The 20408-nt window shown below is 37.2% G+C and overlaps 1 protein-coding gene across 1 annotated transcript in view; it reads right to left on the bottom strand.

The window, feature by feature from the left end:
- SLC9A9 (solute carrier family 9 member A9) overlaps positions 1-20408 on the bottom strand; it is a 219552-nt gene that overhangs the window by 143506 nt on the left and 55638 nt on the right. Inside the window, exon 6 of the mRNA XM_052804257.1 lies at positions 14913-15018. Coding sequence (XP_052660217.1) covers positions 14913-15018 — 106 coding nt within the window. The remainder of the gene's footprint in view (positions 1-14912; positions 15019-20408) is intronic.

Consider the following 20408-nt stretch of genomic DNA (forward strand, 5'->3'; position numbering starts at 1 on the left):
TAATAGTTATCTGCTGGAAAAATGCACTGTTGGGAAGGTATAGTCCATTTAAGTCACTTTAGAGAAAAACCTATTTAAAGAAAGAATTTCTGAGAAGGTGATAGAGGAATAGCTCTGGACTTATTTCAAAGTGAAAAAAAGACTTTGGAGTTATATCTCTAGCAAATGCTGGCTGAAAAGCAATTGCCCAAAGCATGAACAAGAAAGGTGTTTAGAGACAGACTGTGTAGTCTGACAGAGTATAGGACTTGGGCAGGATGGCAGGTGGGTTGAAAGGTGGCTTTGCATCCATCTTGTACCTTTTCTTCTTGCCTAGGAGCTGCAAAAGACTACTTTGGCTGAAGCTATTCTAAACTGTAGCTGGCTACCCACAGCCTCAATGGTTCATTTCAGCAGCTTGGGGCTGCTGAGAACAACAGAGATGTGGCTGCTGAACCTTGTGAAAATTGTTTTGCTCAAGCATTAAGTCAGTGGTGATTATGACACCTGCAAACACCCTTTACTCTGGAGCATTACTCAACTTCACTCATGGTAAAATAAAACAAAGAGGAGAAATCGGCAGTTAGGCAGTGAAGTTGATGTGGATAGAATTTCAGTCCCAAACTCTAAGGCAATCACAATGGTAAAAATTCTTTTTATCCTTAAAGATTATAGTAAGAAGAGAAATACTAGAACACACACATTCCCTATTTCTGACTTCTGTCTTCAGGGACATTTTTCTCAAAACTCTTGGTACAGTCTTTATTTCCCTTTTCCTGGTACCGGAGTTTCAAATGATAAGCCAACTTTAAGCAGTGCTATGTAAACACATGCCACTCTTGAAGAACAATCTAAAAGCTAATTGGAATCTTGAAAATAATCTGGATAATAAAATCCTACAAACCCCCCGCCCCCCATTTTCCTAAATATACTGCAAATCACTTAATCAAAGAGACCTTATACCAAATATATTGGATGGGAATTCTTGCTTTGATAAGAATGCATTATTCATAAATGCATATGATAAGGCTTTTGGACATATAACTGGCAGATGGTCACGAACTATTCTTCAACGGTAAGATGAAAAGAGCTAAGTAAGATCTCCCTTTGTTTAAAATTAATGTATCTGCTATTACCTGTGGCCTAGATCCAATGCACTGCAGAAAATCTCACACAAATTGTAGGCAGCCAAACAGACAATTTTTCCTTCTGGATTTGTGAAGACTCCATTGATTTATGGATAAACATTTAGTATAACGCACTAATTTCCACCTCTTAGTTTTAAAATAGATACTTTTCCTAGACAGGCAGTTCCATGAAGCTTAAACACAGCTATCAATAAAATGAAAATAATTCTGAGTAGCTTCATTACCCTCATAATTACTAGAATGAAGGAGTTTTGCCTCACAAACTTTTGCATTCACCTTACTCTAACAATGCGCAACGAAAACGCTCTCCTAGCTATGGGCTAAGTCCTGCTAACTCTAGAAACAGAATGTAAAACTGTGAACATACTAAAATGATGGTTTAGAAATACCTTTAACATTACTCTGTAGGAATAGAAATACTGTAATAAAGAATATGTACACTGTTAAATGGCCCAGGAAGCTGAAATATTTTCTTCAGGAATATTTTAATCTAGCTATAACTCTTTCCCAGTGTGTCTGAGGCAGAGAACAGCAGCCTGCTAGGCACTCTATTATTCTCATCTCTCTCACTGTTGTTTCTGCCTGTGCTTGCTACAGATCAGTAGACAAACGTAGAAAGGAAGAACTGTTAGTTTTCTTTTAAGTGAGCATAATTATGCAATGAATGGGAATACAAAATTAAAATGCTGTACGTTTAAAAATGGTTTCACTTTTGTGAGATTTTGTAATGGAGAAATTACTAAGGGAAAATTGCAAGTATCAGTTTATTCAATGTATTGTTGGGATGCTATTTTGTTCAAAGTTTTAACTGCATTTAAACCTTCCTTTTCAAAATCCAAATTCTAATGTCACTAAGTCTCCCCAGAAATGTACTGAAATTTCATTATGAATCCAAATAACATACACATATGCATATTACATTCAGAACATGTAGATTATTACAATTAGCAATTAGTTAGGGAACATCGAAGTACCAAACACATTAAGAGGAAACTGATTTTTTTCTTTGGTGCAATGGTCTTTACAGGAGACACTCATAAGTCCTATTTCCCTAAACGCAGTAGAAATGAACATGCTTTGTCACACTGTCCTCTCTCAGGGTCACTCAGCACAACTGCTGTCCTGGGTGTTTCCTGTCTTTCAGCCTAGCTCATACCTGCAGCATGCTAGGCAATGCCCTAATTTTATTTGGGTGTTGTTTTTTCATGGTGTGTGACTTTACCAAAATGACACCATTTAGACTACATTTCCATGTTACATTTGCACTTTTTTGGAAGACTTTTTCTTTTTTTAAAAATTCAGCCATTTTGCAGAACCAGTATAGAGAGAATACATTTGTGCTTATCTTGGACAGAAACCTTACAACCACATAATAACAAAGCTTTCTCACTGTACCACTTTGAAATTCAGACTTGCCACTTGTAAGGGGAGGAAAGAGGAATTACCCATCTGTTACTCATGCATCTTTCGCCTTTGTGCAAATGTGCCAAAATCAAGCAATTTTTTAAGGTTTCTGAAATGTTTAGTTGACAAATCTCAGTAGAGATCTGATAAACTTCATCAGCTAAAAATCTTCTAAGATCTCATTTGTGTTAGGCATGTGCTATTTAACACTTAAATATGATTTTTTTTCCTGCAATTGGTGCTCCCCAGACTCTGCCATCTACTGTTTCGCCAGCCTTCAGAACTGAACCAGCAGCATCACTCTCTTGTCCTCATTATCTCCTTTGTTTGTCACAATGTAATACGGAGGATAACAAAGAGGAGCGTGTATCAGAAATAAAGACAGGGTATCTCTTGGCATTAGGGAATGAAGGAGATTGGATTAAGAGTTTAGAGTCCTAGCTTATCTTTAGAAATTATTTCTTTCCATCTCAGATGAGAGACAAAAGGACTGGTGACTGCAGCAGAAGTAGTGCAGTAGGTCATGCAATTCAGGGTAATGGGTAAAGCAAGATAGAGATGGTGATCCTTGTCTGTTGAAAAGATAAAGGAGAGAGAAGGAATAAGTTCGAGACCAAAACAAAAGCAGGTGGAAACAATGAGAGAGTGGCGCTCTATAACCATTGGAATAAATTCTAAGAATAGAAATTTGCTGAGTCTCACCATTTAAGTAGCTACAAAATGCAGTAGCTAGAGGTATGCAGTCTCTCCTCCTGGTGTGCCTGGCACTCAAGGAAGGCAGCTGCATGCTACTTATATCAATTATTCTCTTTGGTCAAGTGACAAAAGTAAATTCTGAAAACACTGAAGTTCCTAATCCAGAAGGTGAAACATGCACACTGAAATAATGTCTTGGATATGGAGAGATGGAGGTTTCTGTGTATGAAAAAATAAACCTAAAAATGACGTTTGATTAAAATGTTTACAGAAGGTGCCTCTCAACTCCTCTTCTGTAAGACATGAAAATCTTGGGGCATTATGTAACTTTTGAGTACTTGATAACATTTGCATTATTTTGATGTGCTTTAAGGATGATTCTGCATGCACACAGAAGTATATATGTACACATATGCATACGCAAAAGAATTTAATGGAGAGTTATGTCAGTTAACTCTAACAGATTTGGTAGCTTAAGTAAGGATTTGAGTCTTAAAAGATCAAGGCTTGCAGTGGGAACCAGTTTACCTGACGTTGCTGTCAGTAAAAAAAAAAAAAAAAGCATTTAGAGCAGGTTGGAATAATGAAATTCAAATTAAACTGTACAAAGAGCATGTAGCTTCTGGAGAGGTTCACAGAGGGATCACTAGAGACTTCAGTGTTTCCTAGTGCTCCTGGGTAGCCACTGGAAATATGCAGTCCATTCTCCCACAGTGTGAATGGGTTCTTCTTTCATGTAATCACAACTTCATCTCCAAAGAATAAAAGAATTTTGATGGGAATTTATCCTGTTGTAACAAAACCTCTGTCTCTGAGATAGCTGTACTCTTCAATACTGTATTTCTGGAAAGGATTTGAACAGTGAATAGGTATTGGTGGGTACCCAGTGAATGAAATGGCAAGCTCTCCCTCACCTTTCTGATACATACTCCTCCTCTGTCTTCCCTGCCAAGAAGACTTGAAAAATGTGTTGATCTACTGTAAGTACCTGACAGACTCTTATGTACAGTATCTCATCCAGAGAGGATGAAATGAGCTTTCTTTTGGAACACTTCAAGGGAAATAGTATCAATACATTCATTTTAAACTAAAGGGGAGTTGTCTCTGTAAGTAGAATTAGACTCTGTATGTAATTATCTTGCTCTCAGAAAATCTGTCTTATTCACTAGAGGAAGGTTATTTGGATAAGAAAAAACATCTGGAAAAGCTCAAAAAATAAGCTGACTCGTACCAGGGTGTACTTCAGTTCTGAAGAGTTCCCAATAGAAATCTTTGAAATGAAGAAGCTTTGATGCCAATTCGGTCATTTGTATGGAAAATGTAGCTAAATAATTGCCTCTTAGATGTGATTTGCAAGCACTGCAAGCAGTGTTCTTAATTCTGAGCTTGCATTTCATATTTTTAAATGTTATCAGTTTGTTTGTGTATAAGTGGACAGAAATACCTGCAGCTAGTCTGATTTGATTGGATATGACAAGTACAGACATTCCCAGCTGATTTGAGCTAAGCTACATTTTCATACATCCCTGAGGGCAATCTCCGTAACAGTACTCACTGAAATCTATTCTAGCTTAGCAGACTGCAACTGAAGGCTGCCTATTCAAATAAATTGCATAAACAAAACAGAGCCAATTAGATAACTTATAGCTAGAAAGACCTTTAGCATGTGTTAACTAGAAGCGAAGCAGAATTTTAATGTGGAGCTGATATTGAAAAAAGGGATATGAAATATTAAAAAGTGAAAAAAACAGTGATGAGAATTACCTCCTGAAAACATTATGTTCCAAGTCTCCATTTTCATACTGAAATTCCAGCTATAACAAGCGTTACCGAAACTCCATAGCATTTTTCCCCCTGATTTAAGCATAGCAGTGGTCTGTACGGTAAAGCTTATGGAGAAAAAAGAAAGGAAGTTTTATTAAGCAAGGACACCATCACTTTATGTGGGATTTCCTCTATTCTGGGAAAGAAGCTCTTTTACAGTTCCTGCTAATAGCAAGTTTGGTTAGTTTCCCAGTGCTCACATCTCCTGTTCCAGATGGTCAGTGACGTGAAACACTAATTATCATCAACAAAATAAGCTGGGACTAAACCCTTCCTCAAAGGTAAAAAGAGCAGATGGACAACCATAATTTCATTATTATAGAAATAATAGATGGAAAGGATTCCTCATTCACCTTTTAAAATCACTCACTAGCTTATTGCACAATTAACTCCTTGCTCTATTCATTTATAAGTTACTCTGTTATTTGATTGGTTGAATGGCTGCTTGGTACATAAGCCTTTCTAAGAATATTGGGAATAGTAGCCAAATTCATCTTGTCTAAGGAGAACCAGTAAGTGAAATGTTTGGGCTAAGCTTCCATCTAGCATTTTGCTTTCCTTCAGGTTTTCAGGTAATTCTATTTCATTCCCCTCCACAGTGTTACAGTCATCCTTCCTCAGGAATCTTTGTGGGTATAAAATCACAAATAGTATTTATCTGGAGTGAGGCAATGGCTGACTCCAGAGAACCAGTTGGTCATTTGTCCAGATCTGTAGCTTACAGGCATTGAAATCCCTAAGTCTTTGTCAAGGATTCAAGGTCATGCAAGTCAGTACCATGGAGCAACTCTTCCTATGCCTGTTACGGTCCTGTGCTGGTCTTACTTTGGTCTGTGAGTTCTAGATCAGGTTTTGCAAAGGCAACCACCCATATAAGCCTGCCACTGTTCAAACTGAGCTTATAGAAGACTCAGTTTCTCTAGTTCTACCAAATTAACTTATGTAAGAATGGCTACAAAGAAAGGGTCTGGGGGCAGCTCTCTGAGTTTCTGGCAGAATCTCATCCCTTTTTTGAATTCAGATTCATTACCTGATTGCAGCACACCACTCTTCAGAACTGGCTGTCCTAATTCCTATACTTTTCACAGTTTCTTTACAGTTCAGGAGCACATTTTGAAGTACTGGTTAAAGATTTCAAACACAGACATTCCTAGCAAAAGAACATAAAACTGTGAAATTGTACCGGAGAAAAATAATCAGGTTTTCCTCTGCATCCCTATGAGTAAACAAGCTTTTCTTCCCTCTAAAGGGTCCTAGCTACAGGTTTATGTATCACTGTCATGATCTGTATTTACACAGTATGCCTTATCTTTGTTTCTCACCATGTCTTGTCTCTTCTCACTCTTTTTTCTAGCCATGCCTTCACAATCTCCATTTGTTGCTTTCACCAGTTCAATTTCTTGCTTTCTCTTTCATCTCTGTTTCACCATCTCTTCCCACCTGTAGAAATCTACATGCCACCTATTTTCTTTAAGCAGGAAAATGTTGCATGTATTAATCCTTTTTATCTTTTTGTCATCTGTCTGATGGCACAGGTGCTTCTATTTCCCTCTTCCTTGGCTAGAAGCATGTCTCTGTGCACACTTTGTACAGTAGTTGGCAAGGAATGAGGCTTACACATTTTTGAAAAAGAAGTATCTAGGCTGAACAGTTTCATGTGTGGGTACACTAAAGCTATTAACTGTATGCGCATAAGGGCCCACTTATGAATAGAAGTGTTTTTTTACACTATTACATACTGACATGCCTAGGATGCATGAATAACATCTTGTCTGCACTCAGATACATGTTGGAAATAAACAGAACTTAAATGAGTTTCTTTGTCACTCCGGTTGCTGAAATAGTATGGTAAAAGACACCAAGAAATTGCATGAATACATGGTTAAAAAAATGGCTAAAAATACAAGGGCAATAGAGAAACAAACATTCTTTTTTAATATGTGATGAATACTGAAGCAATTATATTTTTGCTATTTGCTAACAGTGCCTAATAAATCTCAGCAGGAGGTATAGGATACAGGCTGACAGACTTCACCATGTTCTTAGACTGAATGAACTCCCAGTTACTGACAGATGAGGAGGAAACTGAAACAAAGTATTGGCTGATAGAAAAGTCTTTGTTTCTTAATTGTTACACATGATACAAAAGGTTCTGAGACAGTACATATGGAAGCCCACAATGCCACTTTTAAAGGCCACATTCTGACTATAACTGCAGTTTAAGCGAAAAATATGATATGAGAACATTCAGCTGTCTTTCCTCTCCAAAATTTGTTATTCAATGGGTTCAGGGATCAAAGCGTGGCAAAGTCTATACAGAATAATGCTCAAAAAATGGAAGGTCAAAGGATCCAAATTAGAGGCAGTCCTTGACAAAAGAAGAAAGCTTAAAATAATCATAAAGGGAGCCTCACATCTACTGAGATATGCATCAAGAAGACACCCATCATAGCTTTCAAAGCCGATATTATTTCCTGCAAATCCCAGCTCCCAACTCCATTATTCAGCAGCACAGTTACAATATCTTTTCATGTCCTTTATAGAACTGCTGATTTTAATATATAATACATAAGGAATCACAATGAGAAATTGTGAAAAGTAGGAAAGTAACACTTGCAGATAATGGATAGTTACCTCACCAGGCCAATCACCCAGTGAAATATAAACTGAATATTTGTACCTATATTTGGTATTTGTCAAATGTCTGTTTCTTCAGTCTCTGATTATATTTTCCTCCTGTGTAAACTACCTTCACGTTCAATGACATAACAACAGAATTAAAACCACAGAAGTAATAAAAATACAGGTAAACAAATAACTAAAACCAGAAAGCTTTAAAGGTTCTTATTCATTTGCTGTTTGAGGTCTCTTTGATCAAAAGAGCTTCTTATATTTTGAAGAGATCTGAACTGAACTAAAATTAGTAATATCATGACTGTACTTACCAGTAAGAATCACCAGTGTGACAGAAGGAATTCTCTTGACTTCCTAAGGCAATTATAGGGATCACTGTCTGAGAAATGTCAACCTTAGAGGGTTCAGCACACACTGAGCTGAACTCTGGCTTCTGAGTTATTTCCTCTGGAAATGGATACTGTTTTTCAACAAATTTGTCTCAGTTATCTTTGCTGTGTTATTATAGAAAGCCCCATACAAACCTCCATGAGAACTTCTGCCAAGAAAGAGTGGTTTGAGCGTGATATGAACTTGTATAAGGTACTACTAGACTAGAATGAAAGTATTTTCTGAGCAGAGAAGAGTTATGCTATGACATGTGCTGGTACATGACCATCCTGGAAATATTTAAGAGGAGCCACGAAACTACTTTTACAAGGGATTTCCTCACTGGGCACAGTAAAGCTGACCATCACCTTTATCAATTTGCCCTGACCCTTTTCCCCTCAATACTATGCCTTAGTATCACAAATACATTGAATAATTAGTTCCTCCTTTGTACTTTATCCTACTGTAGTGGATAAGCTCTATTTATGCTAAAGAAGGAAAGACAAAAGCAAGAAAATAGGCAATCTCTAACTATTTGTCATAAATCTCAAGCCTTTTAAATTATTAAAAAGGGGTCTGGATTCTATGGACAGTTAATTTATCAAGCACAGATATGTTGTCATATGCTGTAGCTAGGTCATGAAAAATGGACTTGAAATATATCTACTGTTAGAGAAAAAATATATTCCAAGAACTTTGGAAAATGAAATTTCTTCATCATGGTAAACTGCTTGATAAATCTTTGAACCAATCCATAGAAGCTTATTATGTAGAAAGGGGTTGCAGTGCCCTTCTACCAGCACAGAATGCTGGGGGGCAAAAAAAAAAAAGGGGGCAGGGGAGAAGGAATGTAACCTATTTATTTCAGACCATCTTACCTGGCCAATAGAGGCTCACTGAATTCCTGAAACAATATTGCATCTGTGAGCATCAGTGGAAATATGCATCTCACCAACAAATACTGTTCTTATCAGCAAGGGGTCTGTGCTGGTTTTGGCTGGGATAGAGTTAATTTTCTTCACAGTAGCTAGTGTGGGGCTATGTTTTGGATTTGTGCTGAAAACACCGTTGATAACGCAGGGATGTTTTAGTTACTGCTGAGCAGTGCTCACACAGAGCCCAGGTTTTTCTGGTTCTGACCCCACCCCACCAGCGAGCAGGCTGGGGGGGCACAAGGAGCTGGGAGGGGACACAGCCGGGACAGCTGACCCAACTGGCCCAAGGGATATTGCAGACCATATGGCGTCATGTTCAGCATATAAAGCTGGGGGAAGAAGAAGGAAGGGGGAGACGTTTGGAGTGATGGCGTTTGTCTTCCCAAGTAACCATTATGGGTGATGGAGCCCTGCTTTCCTGGAGATGGCTGAACACTTGCCTGCCCATGGGAAGTGGTGAATGAATTCCTTTGTTTGCTTTGCTTGTGTGCGCAGCTTTTGCTTTACCTATTAAACTGTCTTTATCTCAGCCCAGGAGTTTTCTCACTTTTACCCTTCTGATTTTCTCCCCCATCCCACTGTGAGGGAGGTGAGTGAGTGGCTGCATTGCGCGTAGTTGCTGGGGTTAAACCACGACAGGGTCATACAAGAACAGGATCTGTTACGCCTTCAGTTCTTACCTAGTTCTAAGAATTCAGCCTTTTGGTGCTGGTCCTAGAATTTTGTAAAGGGAGCCTTACAGCCTGACTGTGTCAAAATCTGGGCATTCCATTGCCTAATTTTTGCTAATCGGCATGAATGAACTTTGTGGAATCTGTACAACCAATAGATACTTTACAAAAGAGGCAGATATCCATTTCAAAAGAATCCAGTATTTTTTGTTTACCTTCCTCTTCACCTTTTCCTGAACCTCCAAGGTTATCGCCTCTTCCTTTACATACCATTTAAGGTACTTTACTTAAAAACGGAAAGCCAAACTTCACAAGAAAACTATGCTTGCAGTATTGCTTTCCTCTCTGCCTAGAAATATCTATACTTGTAAGCCTTCTAGGGCAATTAGCATTTTGACATGGGAGGTCTTCATTTCATATGTCAGCTAGTTTCTGTGTTCTCTGGCTTCACTGCCGTGTGATCCTCAGCTATGCTTTTTATCTCCAGGATTTCCACTTCCTTCATGTATCGAACTGTTCTTGATTGCATATAACAGAGCTAGTAAATCAATTCCTTGCCACATGTCACAGTGTCACATGTCCTGTGTCCTCTGGCTGCCACTCGCTTATTTTGATTACTCATGAAAAACACTGCCGAATGTTGATGTCCCTGCTGTCCATGTGACTTCCATATTATCACCTCTTCTAGGAAGGGGATGAAATTCAGGCCCACTGAGCAATGGTACAGAGCCAGCAGAGAAATGAGGTCATGTGTTTCACATATTGATGATACAAACATTTCTGACATTGGCTGCAATAGAAACATCTCTCATGTAATGTTCTCTTAGATAATTTGTTAGCTGGGAACACATATCAGTATTCATTACTGCTTTCCATATCCTGCACTCACTGAGCACTCAGCATGAGAAAGATTAAATAGCTCTGCTAAATATACTGTCTCAATGCTAATGACCTGTTCAGCTACTTTTCAATCACATCTCAAGCTATTCAATGCTTTTTCTACAACTTTTTCCATGCTTTCTTCATCAAATTTCTCTGCAAATGTGCCAAAACCATGCTAAGTCCAAACCTACAGCATGTGCACTCAAAATATATGCGGATGTTTTCTTCAGCAAGTGATACATGGTATGAAGACAGAACGAAAAAGGAATGAAAATGAAATAAGAGGTTGATCTTATTTGCTCAAAAATATCCATAAATTATTATTTTTCACCCAGATTCTACAGTCTTCATCACACACAACTCCAACTGAAGTTACTGGGAAGTTTCTCAGTTTTGATCTTTAGAATGTGGACCACAGCTAGTAAGTGCTAAGTACACACAGTTCACTGTATTTGTAAAGTACTATCTACGAACCTAAGCAATGATAAACATTCCTGGGTCTGAAATCTATGAATTAAATAGATCACCTTCAATATTGCGTCCTATAGCATGAATGCCTATGCATATCTGAAGCTGAACAAACTGCTGCTTTATGATGTTCACAGAAATGGATGGCAGAAAGTTAAATTTATAGCTAAGAGAACAGCCTTATGTATGCTGGAGCATTTGTACGCTAGATTTTGTTGTCAATATTTTTGCAAAAAAGCTGAAGAAGTTGAAAACCCAGGGGTTGGAGAATACAAACAGTGGTAAAAAAGCTATCATCTGGAACCTTTTATGAAACCAATCCCCAAGAAAGCAAACAAAGTCATTCCACGCAGTATATATTATGATACAGTGGTACAAGAAACAAAATCTTAAATTATAGTCTTTCATTCTGGAAGCTACAGAATAAATTCAGGTAAACTTCTTGGTGATGAAGTACAATGTACCTGAAGAACTGAGAATGATTTCTTTCTTAAAAATTGTAATAAAATTATGATTGGAAAGATCTTTTCATAAAAGGTTGCCATAATCTGTTGTCTAAAATTAAATTCCAAATAGTGAAACAATCTCTAATCATAAAGACTATAAGCATATTTAAACACACTCAGAAGAAGGTCAGATATCTTATTTTTCCTACATATGTTTTATTTGTTTGTTTTAACATTAGCATGTATAAAATACTTCTACAGATAAAGCTTATGCTGTAAATAGACACAGAAAGCGGACACAGGTGCCAAGTCAATCTCCTGGAAAACAAAGTATGTAGGAAATATTTGTGGCATTATTAGTCATATAGGTTTTTCTGGGTAAAAGCAGACGTGTTTAGTCATCTAATAAGTATTGTTTTGTAGGGCTTCATTATCATTTTTCTTAAATGTCTTGAATCCTTGATACAAACAGGCTCAAAAATTACTAATTTTGAATATTTAAACCCTTGTTTTCTTACAAAATGTTTATTTTCTGTGAGAATTCTTACAGACTTTTTATTAAAAGGAGACTTTTGTCCTAATAATGAAAAGTTATAAGCAACTCTGCACGTTACTTATATAGGAGAAAATCCTTGTTACATCTATAATACCCTTGCTTATAGAGGCCTCTGTGTATATGAGCTCTCCCAGATGCACAACAGCTTGTCAGCCTTTCTGCAGCCACTACTGCCAATTTGATTCACAGTATCCCTCCTGCATGGGTTATCTTAAAATAGCACAGTATAAATGAAATCTTGCAATAATCACAAACACCCAGGTGTTTGGTATTGTAAGATGGCCTATAGGAGAGTTGCTAATTTGGCCTGGAGAAGTGTACCTCATTGGTATTTTCTGAGGGCAACTGGCCACAGTGTCTGTACATACTGTTGCAGCAACACACAGCTCATGTGACTTACTAAATCTATATGAAAAATGTAGGGGTAGCTGGTCCTGCTGCTCTCCTTCTTAAACTAAGTGATAAACAGCACAGGAAAAATAGAGGTTGAAGGGAGAAGCTGAAGGAAAAGAGAGGCATCAATATAAAGCCTTGTTGGCAGACAGTCGTACTACCTGCACCTTGCCAAATTGCCACAGCCAGCCATAAGGGCCTTCCCTCTTTTCTCTTCCTCCCATTCCTGCAGTGAGTCGCTCCTGCAGATGTTAACTTGGTTATTCTGTTAGTTGATGAAAGACACTGTATATTCTCTTACTCTATTTTCTCTTTACCATTACATAGTGTATAAAATGACTTATTATTGCTTTTCCAGATTTGTAAACATTATTCTCACACCTTTTAAAGTAGTCCCTTATTACTGTAATTATGAACATGTTGTGCTTGCACCATCCTGAAAAGTGGTATGTGTTACAGAGAAAAAAACTAGCTGTTCTTTTGTAGTGACAGAAAAATAAAATTCTTCATTTAAACTTGGTTTGGTTTAGTGGGGTGTTAATGCACTTAAGCTGACATTATTAACGGTATATCTTTACTTAAAAGGCTACAGGAAGGAAGATCATGTCAGGTTGCAGAAACATTGTATTTGTGCAGAAGCTGATTATTTAAGCCAGAAATTAATGAAATGTGAAACTAATGATGCTATATATTCTCTTCAGCCTCTACAAATGACTAAATATTTTAGAGAAATCAAAGTATCAGTCACACTGAATATACAGAAAAATACACTAGTTTTCCAGTCACAACAGATCCTATGGTAAAAAAGAGTTGTAATCTCCCATGTACAGCAAAGAAAACATGAGCAGGAGATAGCCAGCATTTGCATCAGGCATCCTTCCTATAGATTTCTGTATCCATGTGCAGGCTGAGGGTCATAACCTAGACTTGAGTACTGGGAAGAGTAGAGGTTAGAAACTCATCGATCATGGACTATCTGATAGTACTTTTCTTTCTAGATTTGCTTTGCAGTTGAGTTGCACCTTTGAAGAGATCCATGTGCTTTGACATCACAGCGACTGAAAACTAGAGACAATTAAAATATTCTGCATCTCCTTGAGTTGCTTGTAGACTAACTGTTCCATAGCTTATAGGAACCTTGCACTAACAGATGAAGAGTCTAAATGAGCTAATAATGTCTAGGCCTTTATTAAACAAAGCCAAGTGAGAAAGAAAAAAATCTGACTTTTTGTCACCTACATGCTTCTTTCCAATTCTAATAGCTGCTTTAATGCTTTTCTACCTGTTCTCTCTACTGAGATTTCTATTCTTTGTTTAGTTTTCCTTTTGCGCATTTTATTATCTGATGTACTAGATGCTCTCCTAAGAGACGCATTCCAACCACAGTCACTGAATGTGACAGCTGTGCTGCATCTAATCATGAAATGCTGTGCTTAGACACTTGACAGTGTTTGAAAATATTACTCTTGCTCTAAAAACAACGTGAGGAGTTTAGGGTAGGTGAATGTAACTAGACTGATAATTAGAGAATGATAAGTTAAATAGGAATACTATTTTTTTGTATTATGAAACAATTTTGTTTGGGTTTTTTTTTGCAATTTGACTATTATAAGTTTCTCCATGGGGTTTCAGACAAAATATAAAGCTCATTTTTTAATGACTGTAAACTCTGTAAAAGTCTGTTTTTCTGAAGGATAAGATAAATCCTAGTTCAAGGAACTGTACTTTAAGGAGAAAGGTGGCACTGAATTGAGGCTTACTGTGAAACATCTTCAAGCATCCTGGAAAACTGAATTTGATTTTGCAGAGTTCTGTTACTTTTAAGATTATCTGAGAGGATTATTTGTATTTCTAGTAAAGCTCTAGGAAGCGTATAATACATGTAGAGTGGAGTTAACTTGAGATCCTGTTAATCGTGTACTTAGCAGCTGTGTTTTTAGGACAGCACATACTTGTCTGATTTTTGGCCTATCATTTGTGATATGTTTGAGGATTCCTGAGAATAAAAAAGCTATATATAAATTTAAGATAATATTTTCAGCTGAAGCTCTGTCAGATTCAATAGGCAGAATTAGATAAACTGAGCTGCTGTGTACCACTTCGTGGTTTTAATCTTGGAAAATAATAGATTGCAAAAAATAAAAAGAGCCTGTCTCCAATTTTCTGGTTGCCCTGTCCTAGGTGCTCATTCAGCATTATTTTTTCAAGATATCTTGTTTAGATGAGAAAAGAAATAATATTAAATTAAATTTACACATTTTACAGAATATACTGCTTTCTAGGTTGAAGAAAATGAACTAAAATTGCATTCTGGATACACAGTTACCACTAACAATACTGGAATTCTGGTATTTAACAAACGAAGAACAACTCCAGAACTACATCTCTGTAATGAAATCTTCAAATGTTATACCTATACTTGCACAAACTATATCAGTGAGAATTATATCAGCAATTAAAGCTCGTAATTATCTCACCAAGTAAAGAATGGAGGTGGGTGTACTTACTATGTCAGCACAATAGCCACAGCATCATTTAGGACACTCTCTCCAAACAAGAGTGTGTACAAATCTGTATCCACATGCAGCTCATGGAAAATAGCAAGGACTGTCACTGTATGGAGACAAAGCAATGTGAGTTTGTTATTTTCATATTCCTCTGGCAGTTCAATAAGTAAAGCAGTGTTAGAATATGGGTTTTGAGAGGTCTAGTCCTATATATTACCTAAGTGGATAGCAAAAAGTTAAAAGGGATCAACTGAAGTATATAAGATCCTTAAATCTAGCAACTCTCTGAGTTTTGGTGCTTCAGCTGAGTTAGGAAGAAACTTTTCCTCTCATACAGAGAATCATGCATAAATGAAAAATGTCACAGCATATTTTACTGTGCATAAAGGACTCTGATCTTGTGACCAAGGAGAAATAAGGGTGCTGAAAAGACTTGGGTTTTGCTATGGACTTTGTGTGTGATGAGAGTAGCAGTTTACCTATTTCAAGAAGGATATAATAATGCTTATCCATCTGTTATGCATGTTCACTGAGGAACATGCATAATAACCTTATACCCTGTCCGATCAAGTCACCCCGCTGTCATGTCAAGTGTAGCATATCTGTATTCATGAAGGTCTCTCATCCAGATCAGGATATCTGATACTTGTAACCTATTTTAAGGTTCCTTCAGCATATCATTAACTTAAGTCTCTTCCTTCTCCCTGCGTTATATGCTATATTGGATTTTTAGCTTGCCAGTGTAATAGAAAAAAATAGAGTATGTTGAATTTAAACTGAAGTTGGCAAATCCTTTAGACACACATCCTCAAGGACATTTAGACACTTGGCTCACATTCGGGAGGTTAAGTCCTATAGACATTAAAGGACGCGTTAGTTGTTTTATGCCTCAGTTTCCTTACCAGTAAGCAGGGGATCACAATCCTTCCCAAGATCTACCTAGCACTTCACCATCTCCAAATTAAGAAGGCTACCTATGTTCTGTGTTGATATTATTATTCTCTCTTTATATGGACGAAGCAGAGCTTTCTCTTTTCAAACAGAATTTAATGTAAAGGCCTACAATTATTTGTATAGTTAAAAATTACACAGTAACTCACTGCTTCACTTGTGCTCATTCTAGTACATAATTGTGCAACTGACTCAATCCTCATAGCCCAGGAATCCCAAAGATTAGTAGTGCCTCTGGGATGCCATGTTAACATCTGACATTTCAGAAATGAAAATTATATACTTTTACATTGAGATGACTGCTGATAATTCACAGAAGAACATGAACAGGTGATTATGCTTTGTCTTAATAACACTTCTTGGAACTTTGAAATCATTACTGATAAGATTTTCTAAATGGCACTTAAATATCTGTGTAATCTTAAAATCAGTTTATAAATCCAAAATAGATTCTCAGTTCTCCTGTGAGATTTTATGTCAAAGTAATCTCTGTTGATGTGTTATCTTTGAAGAATTTTGGAAGTGTTATTCTACAGAAGGCAATTTAGGAGATGTGTGTAGCTGAACATTTGCTGATATAGCTATATTTAAATTAGCTACTTATATTTAACCATCCTGGTAACCTCACCCATCTACTCCCAGAGCAGTTATAATTTAAACTAGGAAAAGAGTTCTTTCCCCAGAACAGCTCAAAGGTGGAAGAAGTTTTATTGGCAAAAGATATTTTCTTGGTTCACCAACATCTATATTCAAGTTTTTGCTCAATTAGCAATGCTGCCTTAACACTGTAAATATGGACCCAATTTAGTCTCCCATTCTTTGATGTTATTGGCATAACAGCAGACTTGTTTTCTAAAACTATTTGCTACTTCCAGCTTTTGCTTATTAGCTAATTAGTTTGGGCTCACATTAATAGTCCCTCCAATAATGATAGAAGGAAAAGAAAATAGTAATCAAAGTCCAACGTTGGTATGTAAGTGTAGCAGGCCAAGCCAATTAGACGGATGCCTACACATTCCTCTCCTTCCTCTTGCCTCCTAAGAAAACAGCTTTCTCTTCTTGCTTTCTCTCCTGACTCTACCCCAAAAATCTGACTTAAAATCTTTTCAAATGAAAGCAAAATAATAAAGCAAGCACAGTAATGCATCAATTGGTTCTTCTGGGAGAGACTCCCCAGTTCACCCAGTTCGCAGAAAGTATCTTCCCTTTCAAATGTTTCTCCCATTCCCAATGGAGGTTATTGGGTCTTCTTCACAGCATTGCCTGTCCCTGACTGAAGAATTCAGGTCTCTGCTCTGTCCATATGTTTGTCTGGCCATATGTTGTCACAGCAAGCTTCAGCCATACCACTGCTAACAGATATTTACCTGATTTGTTTTTAAAGAACTCAAGCGATGCTGGTTCCACAAATCCCAAGGGAGACTAACCTGCTCTTCCCTATTCATATAATTTATAAATGCAGTTATTCCTGAATGTCTAGCCTAAATCTTCCCTCCTGCTCTTCAAGTCTGTAATTTCCACTCCTAGCCTAACGAGACATGAATAATTTGTCACATTTATTCCTTTTTTCATTCCAGCAACATTTTGCCTATTCAGAGACTCATTTCAGACATCTCGTCCCTAAACTGACTCACTTCTTTCAATCTCCTCCTTTCAGTAATGTTTTCTAGCCCTCTAATCACTTCTAATCAGTCCATATCTTTTTTGAAATACAGTGCCTAAAATCAGATCCAAGTGCTGTAGTTCACACTTGCTGTCAAGAAATAGAGTGAAAAGATGCTGTAGAACATGTTAATAAATCCTGTTTTCCTTTTTTTTGCTATGTATTAGTACTGATGACTCATTTTCATGTTGTAAACTTGAAATCCTTTTCAGCAGTGAATGCTCACTTATCTTCTATCTATGAAGTCGATTATTTCAAAGTGTAGCATTTATCCTTACAGATTTTAAATCATTGCAAGAATCATACCGAGTTCTAATTGTGTCCTTCAAAGTGTTTTCAATCTCCTCGCAGCATAGTATTATACATTAAACAAGCATCCTCTATTGTATTAGCCAACTCATTAATGAAAACGTTAAATAGTATCTGCATAAGAACAGAGACCTGCATAATCTTTAGCACATCCAGTCCATTTAAGAGTTCAATAAAACATTTTCACCTCATTTTGCCAACCACCATGTGCTGGTTTTGGCTGGGGTAGAGTTAATTTTCTTTATAGTAGCTAGTGTGGGGCTATGTTTTGGATTTGTGCTGAAAACACCGTTGATAACACAGGGATGTTTTAGTTACTGCTGAGCAGTGCTCACACAGAGCCCAGGCTTTTCTGCTTCTCACCCCACCCCACCAGCGAGCAGGCTGGGGGGGCACAAGGAGTTGGGAGGGGACACAGCTGGGACAGATGACCCCAACTGACGCAAGGGATATTGCAGACCGTATGGCATCATGTTCAGCATATAAAGCTGGGGGAAGAAGAAGGAAGGGAGGGACTTTTGGAGTGATGGCGTTTGTCTTCCCAAGTAGCCATTATGGGTGATGGAGCCCTGCTTTCCTGGAGATGGCTGAACACCTGCCTGCCCATGGGAAGTGGTGAATGAATTCCTTGGTTTGCTTTGCTTGTGTGCGCAGCTTTTGCTTTACCTATTAAACTGTCTTTATCTCAGCCCAGGAGTTTTCTCACTTTTACCCTTCTGATTTTCTCCCCCATCCCACTGTGAGGGAGGTGAGTGAGTGGCTGCGTTGTGCGTAGTTACTGGCTGGGGTTAAACCACAACACACCATCTAGTAACTTCCTCAAGATCATATTTGCCTTCATTAATTATGAGAATCTATGGATATAGTTCAGAAGGGGCCTATTAAAAGGGATGTGATACTCTTCTATGGAAGAAAGTTAATTTAAATTACTCTCTGGATAGAATAATACTCTAGGAATAGTCATCATTGTCCAAAGTAGTCACATCATGTTTTGTCTGATGGATGACTTTAAAACTTAAGGAAATTAATTTAAAAATTCAGTATTTGCTATCATATACCATAGTAACATGTCTAACCTGTGAGAACTTTCATATCTAAGTAAAGATTATAGATACTACATTGCAGTAAGTATGGCCTCTCTGGCTTTCTGAAGGCACTTTTGAGGAACAGTAAGTAGGGCTTGGTTTTTGTGTGGTAACTACTCAAAGGCTTGTATAATTCATTAGATACAGTATGTGTTATGAAAATACCAAACTACTTTTCATTAAAGTACACAGCATCTCTTCATCTCTTATTTCAAGCTAAGCATACGAGGACACAGAGATAGGTAAAGAACCAGAACTAGAAGGACAGGTAATTGGGGGACAGCAAACAAACATCTTTTGTGGCAGTAGGAAACTGACACAAATAGAAATAACATGTATCAGAGCTCCTGACTCAGAAAGGGTTGTGACCTTCGTTAAAAAATACAGTGATGGGAAGCATGAAATAGTGAAACATCTAAGATTTTTGCAGTAGTTGTGCCAACAGAAATCTGATTCACTTCTTCGTTGACTTCATGGACTGAGGTAACATCTTTTAGCTGCTAAACTTAGCATGATTTTGGTTGTGCCCAAGTCAGAACAAGTGTCTGTGGAGCTGGTTTGTGAAGGGTATCTTTTGACATACATAGGAACAAATTGGCTTGTTATTAATTCCCATAAAAAGCATGTATAACTGAAATATAGCAAACTACAACGATTCTTAAGCTAACTGTATCCAATACTTCTTTGCTGTTATGTTTGGAAAGAATAAGGAAGGTCAGAAAATAAATGAGACCACCATATAAAGTACTGGTATTATTGTACCTCAGTCTTCTGACTAGAACTATCAATATCTTTCACAGCTCATGGGCCCTAATTCTTTTAGGAGGGCAGTATCAAATGGGAAGAAAATGAGATGAGAGAAATCTCACTTACATTTCCTATAAATTTTTCTCTAAAAATAACAATTCCAATTTTAATTACGGTCTCCTTTCCCTACTAATCAGTCACGCCACTCACAGATTAGTTCAGTGGTGAATAAGAAGAAAGCATAAAAATATTTTAATTAAAAAAAATTTATAAACACTCTTATGTAACCACTGTATAAAATGTATTAGCTTGCTGAATTTATAAATTATGCTTCTTAATGCAAAATCCTTTGATTTTATGAGAAACAGAAACTGCTCTTTCTCATAAATATCCAATTTTATCAATAACAAAAGCAGTGCAACTCACATCTCCAGTTCCGCTGTAACCATAGTAACTTCAAATAGACAAGAGCCTTGTAATTATTACCATGACCAGGGTAAGGGAGTTCATATAGCTCAGGAATAGCTGTGCTTCAGCAAACCTTGTGAAGGTAAATCTGTTTTCTATGCTTGAAATGTCAAAAGTTAAAAAAAAAAAGAAGTGCTAAAGATACATGAAATGTCTTTGGATTGGAAGGTCATTGCACAGAATGTGTTAATAACAACAGCTAAGATAAACTGCCAAAGTTGTACTTTTCAGTTATTTTTTGATGGCGAAGGCAGAGGTCAAATCTTTTCATTC

The sequence above is a fragment of the Harpia harpyja genome, chromosome 12 (genome assembly GCF_026419915.1).
Source record: "Harpia harpyja isolate bHarHar1 chromosome 12, bHarHar1 primary haplotype, whole genome shotgun sequence".
NCBI lineage: Eukaryota > Metazoa > Chordata > Aves > Accipitriformes > Accipitridae > Harpia > Harpia harpyja.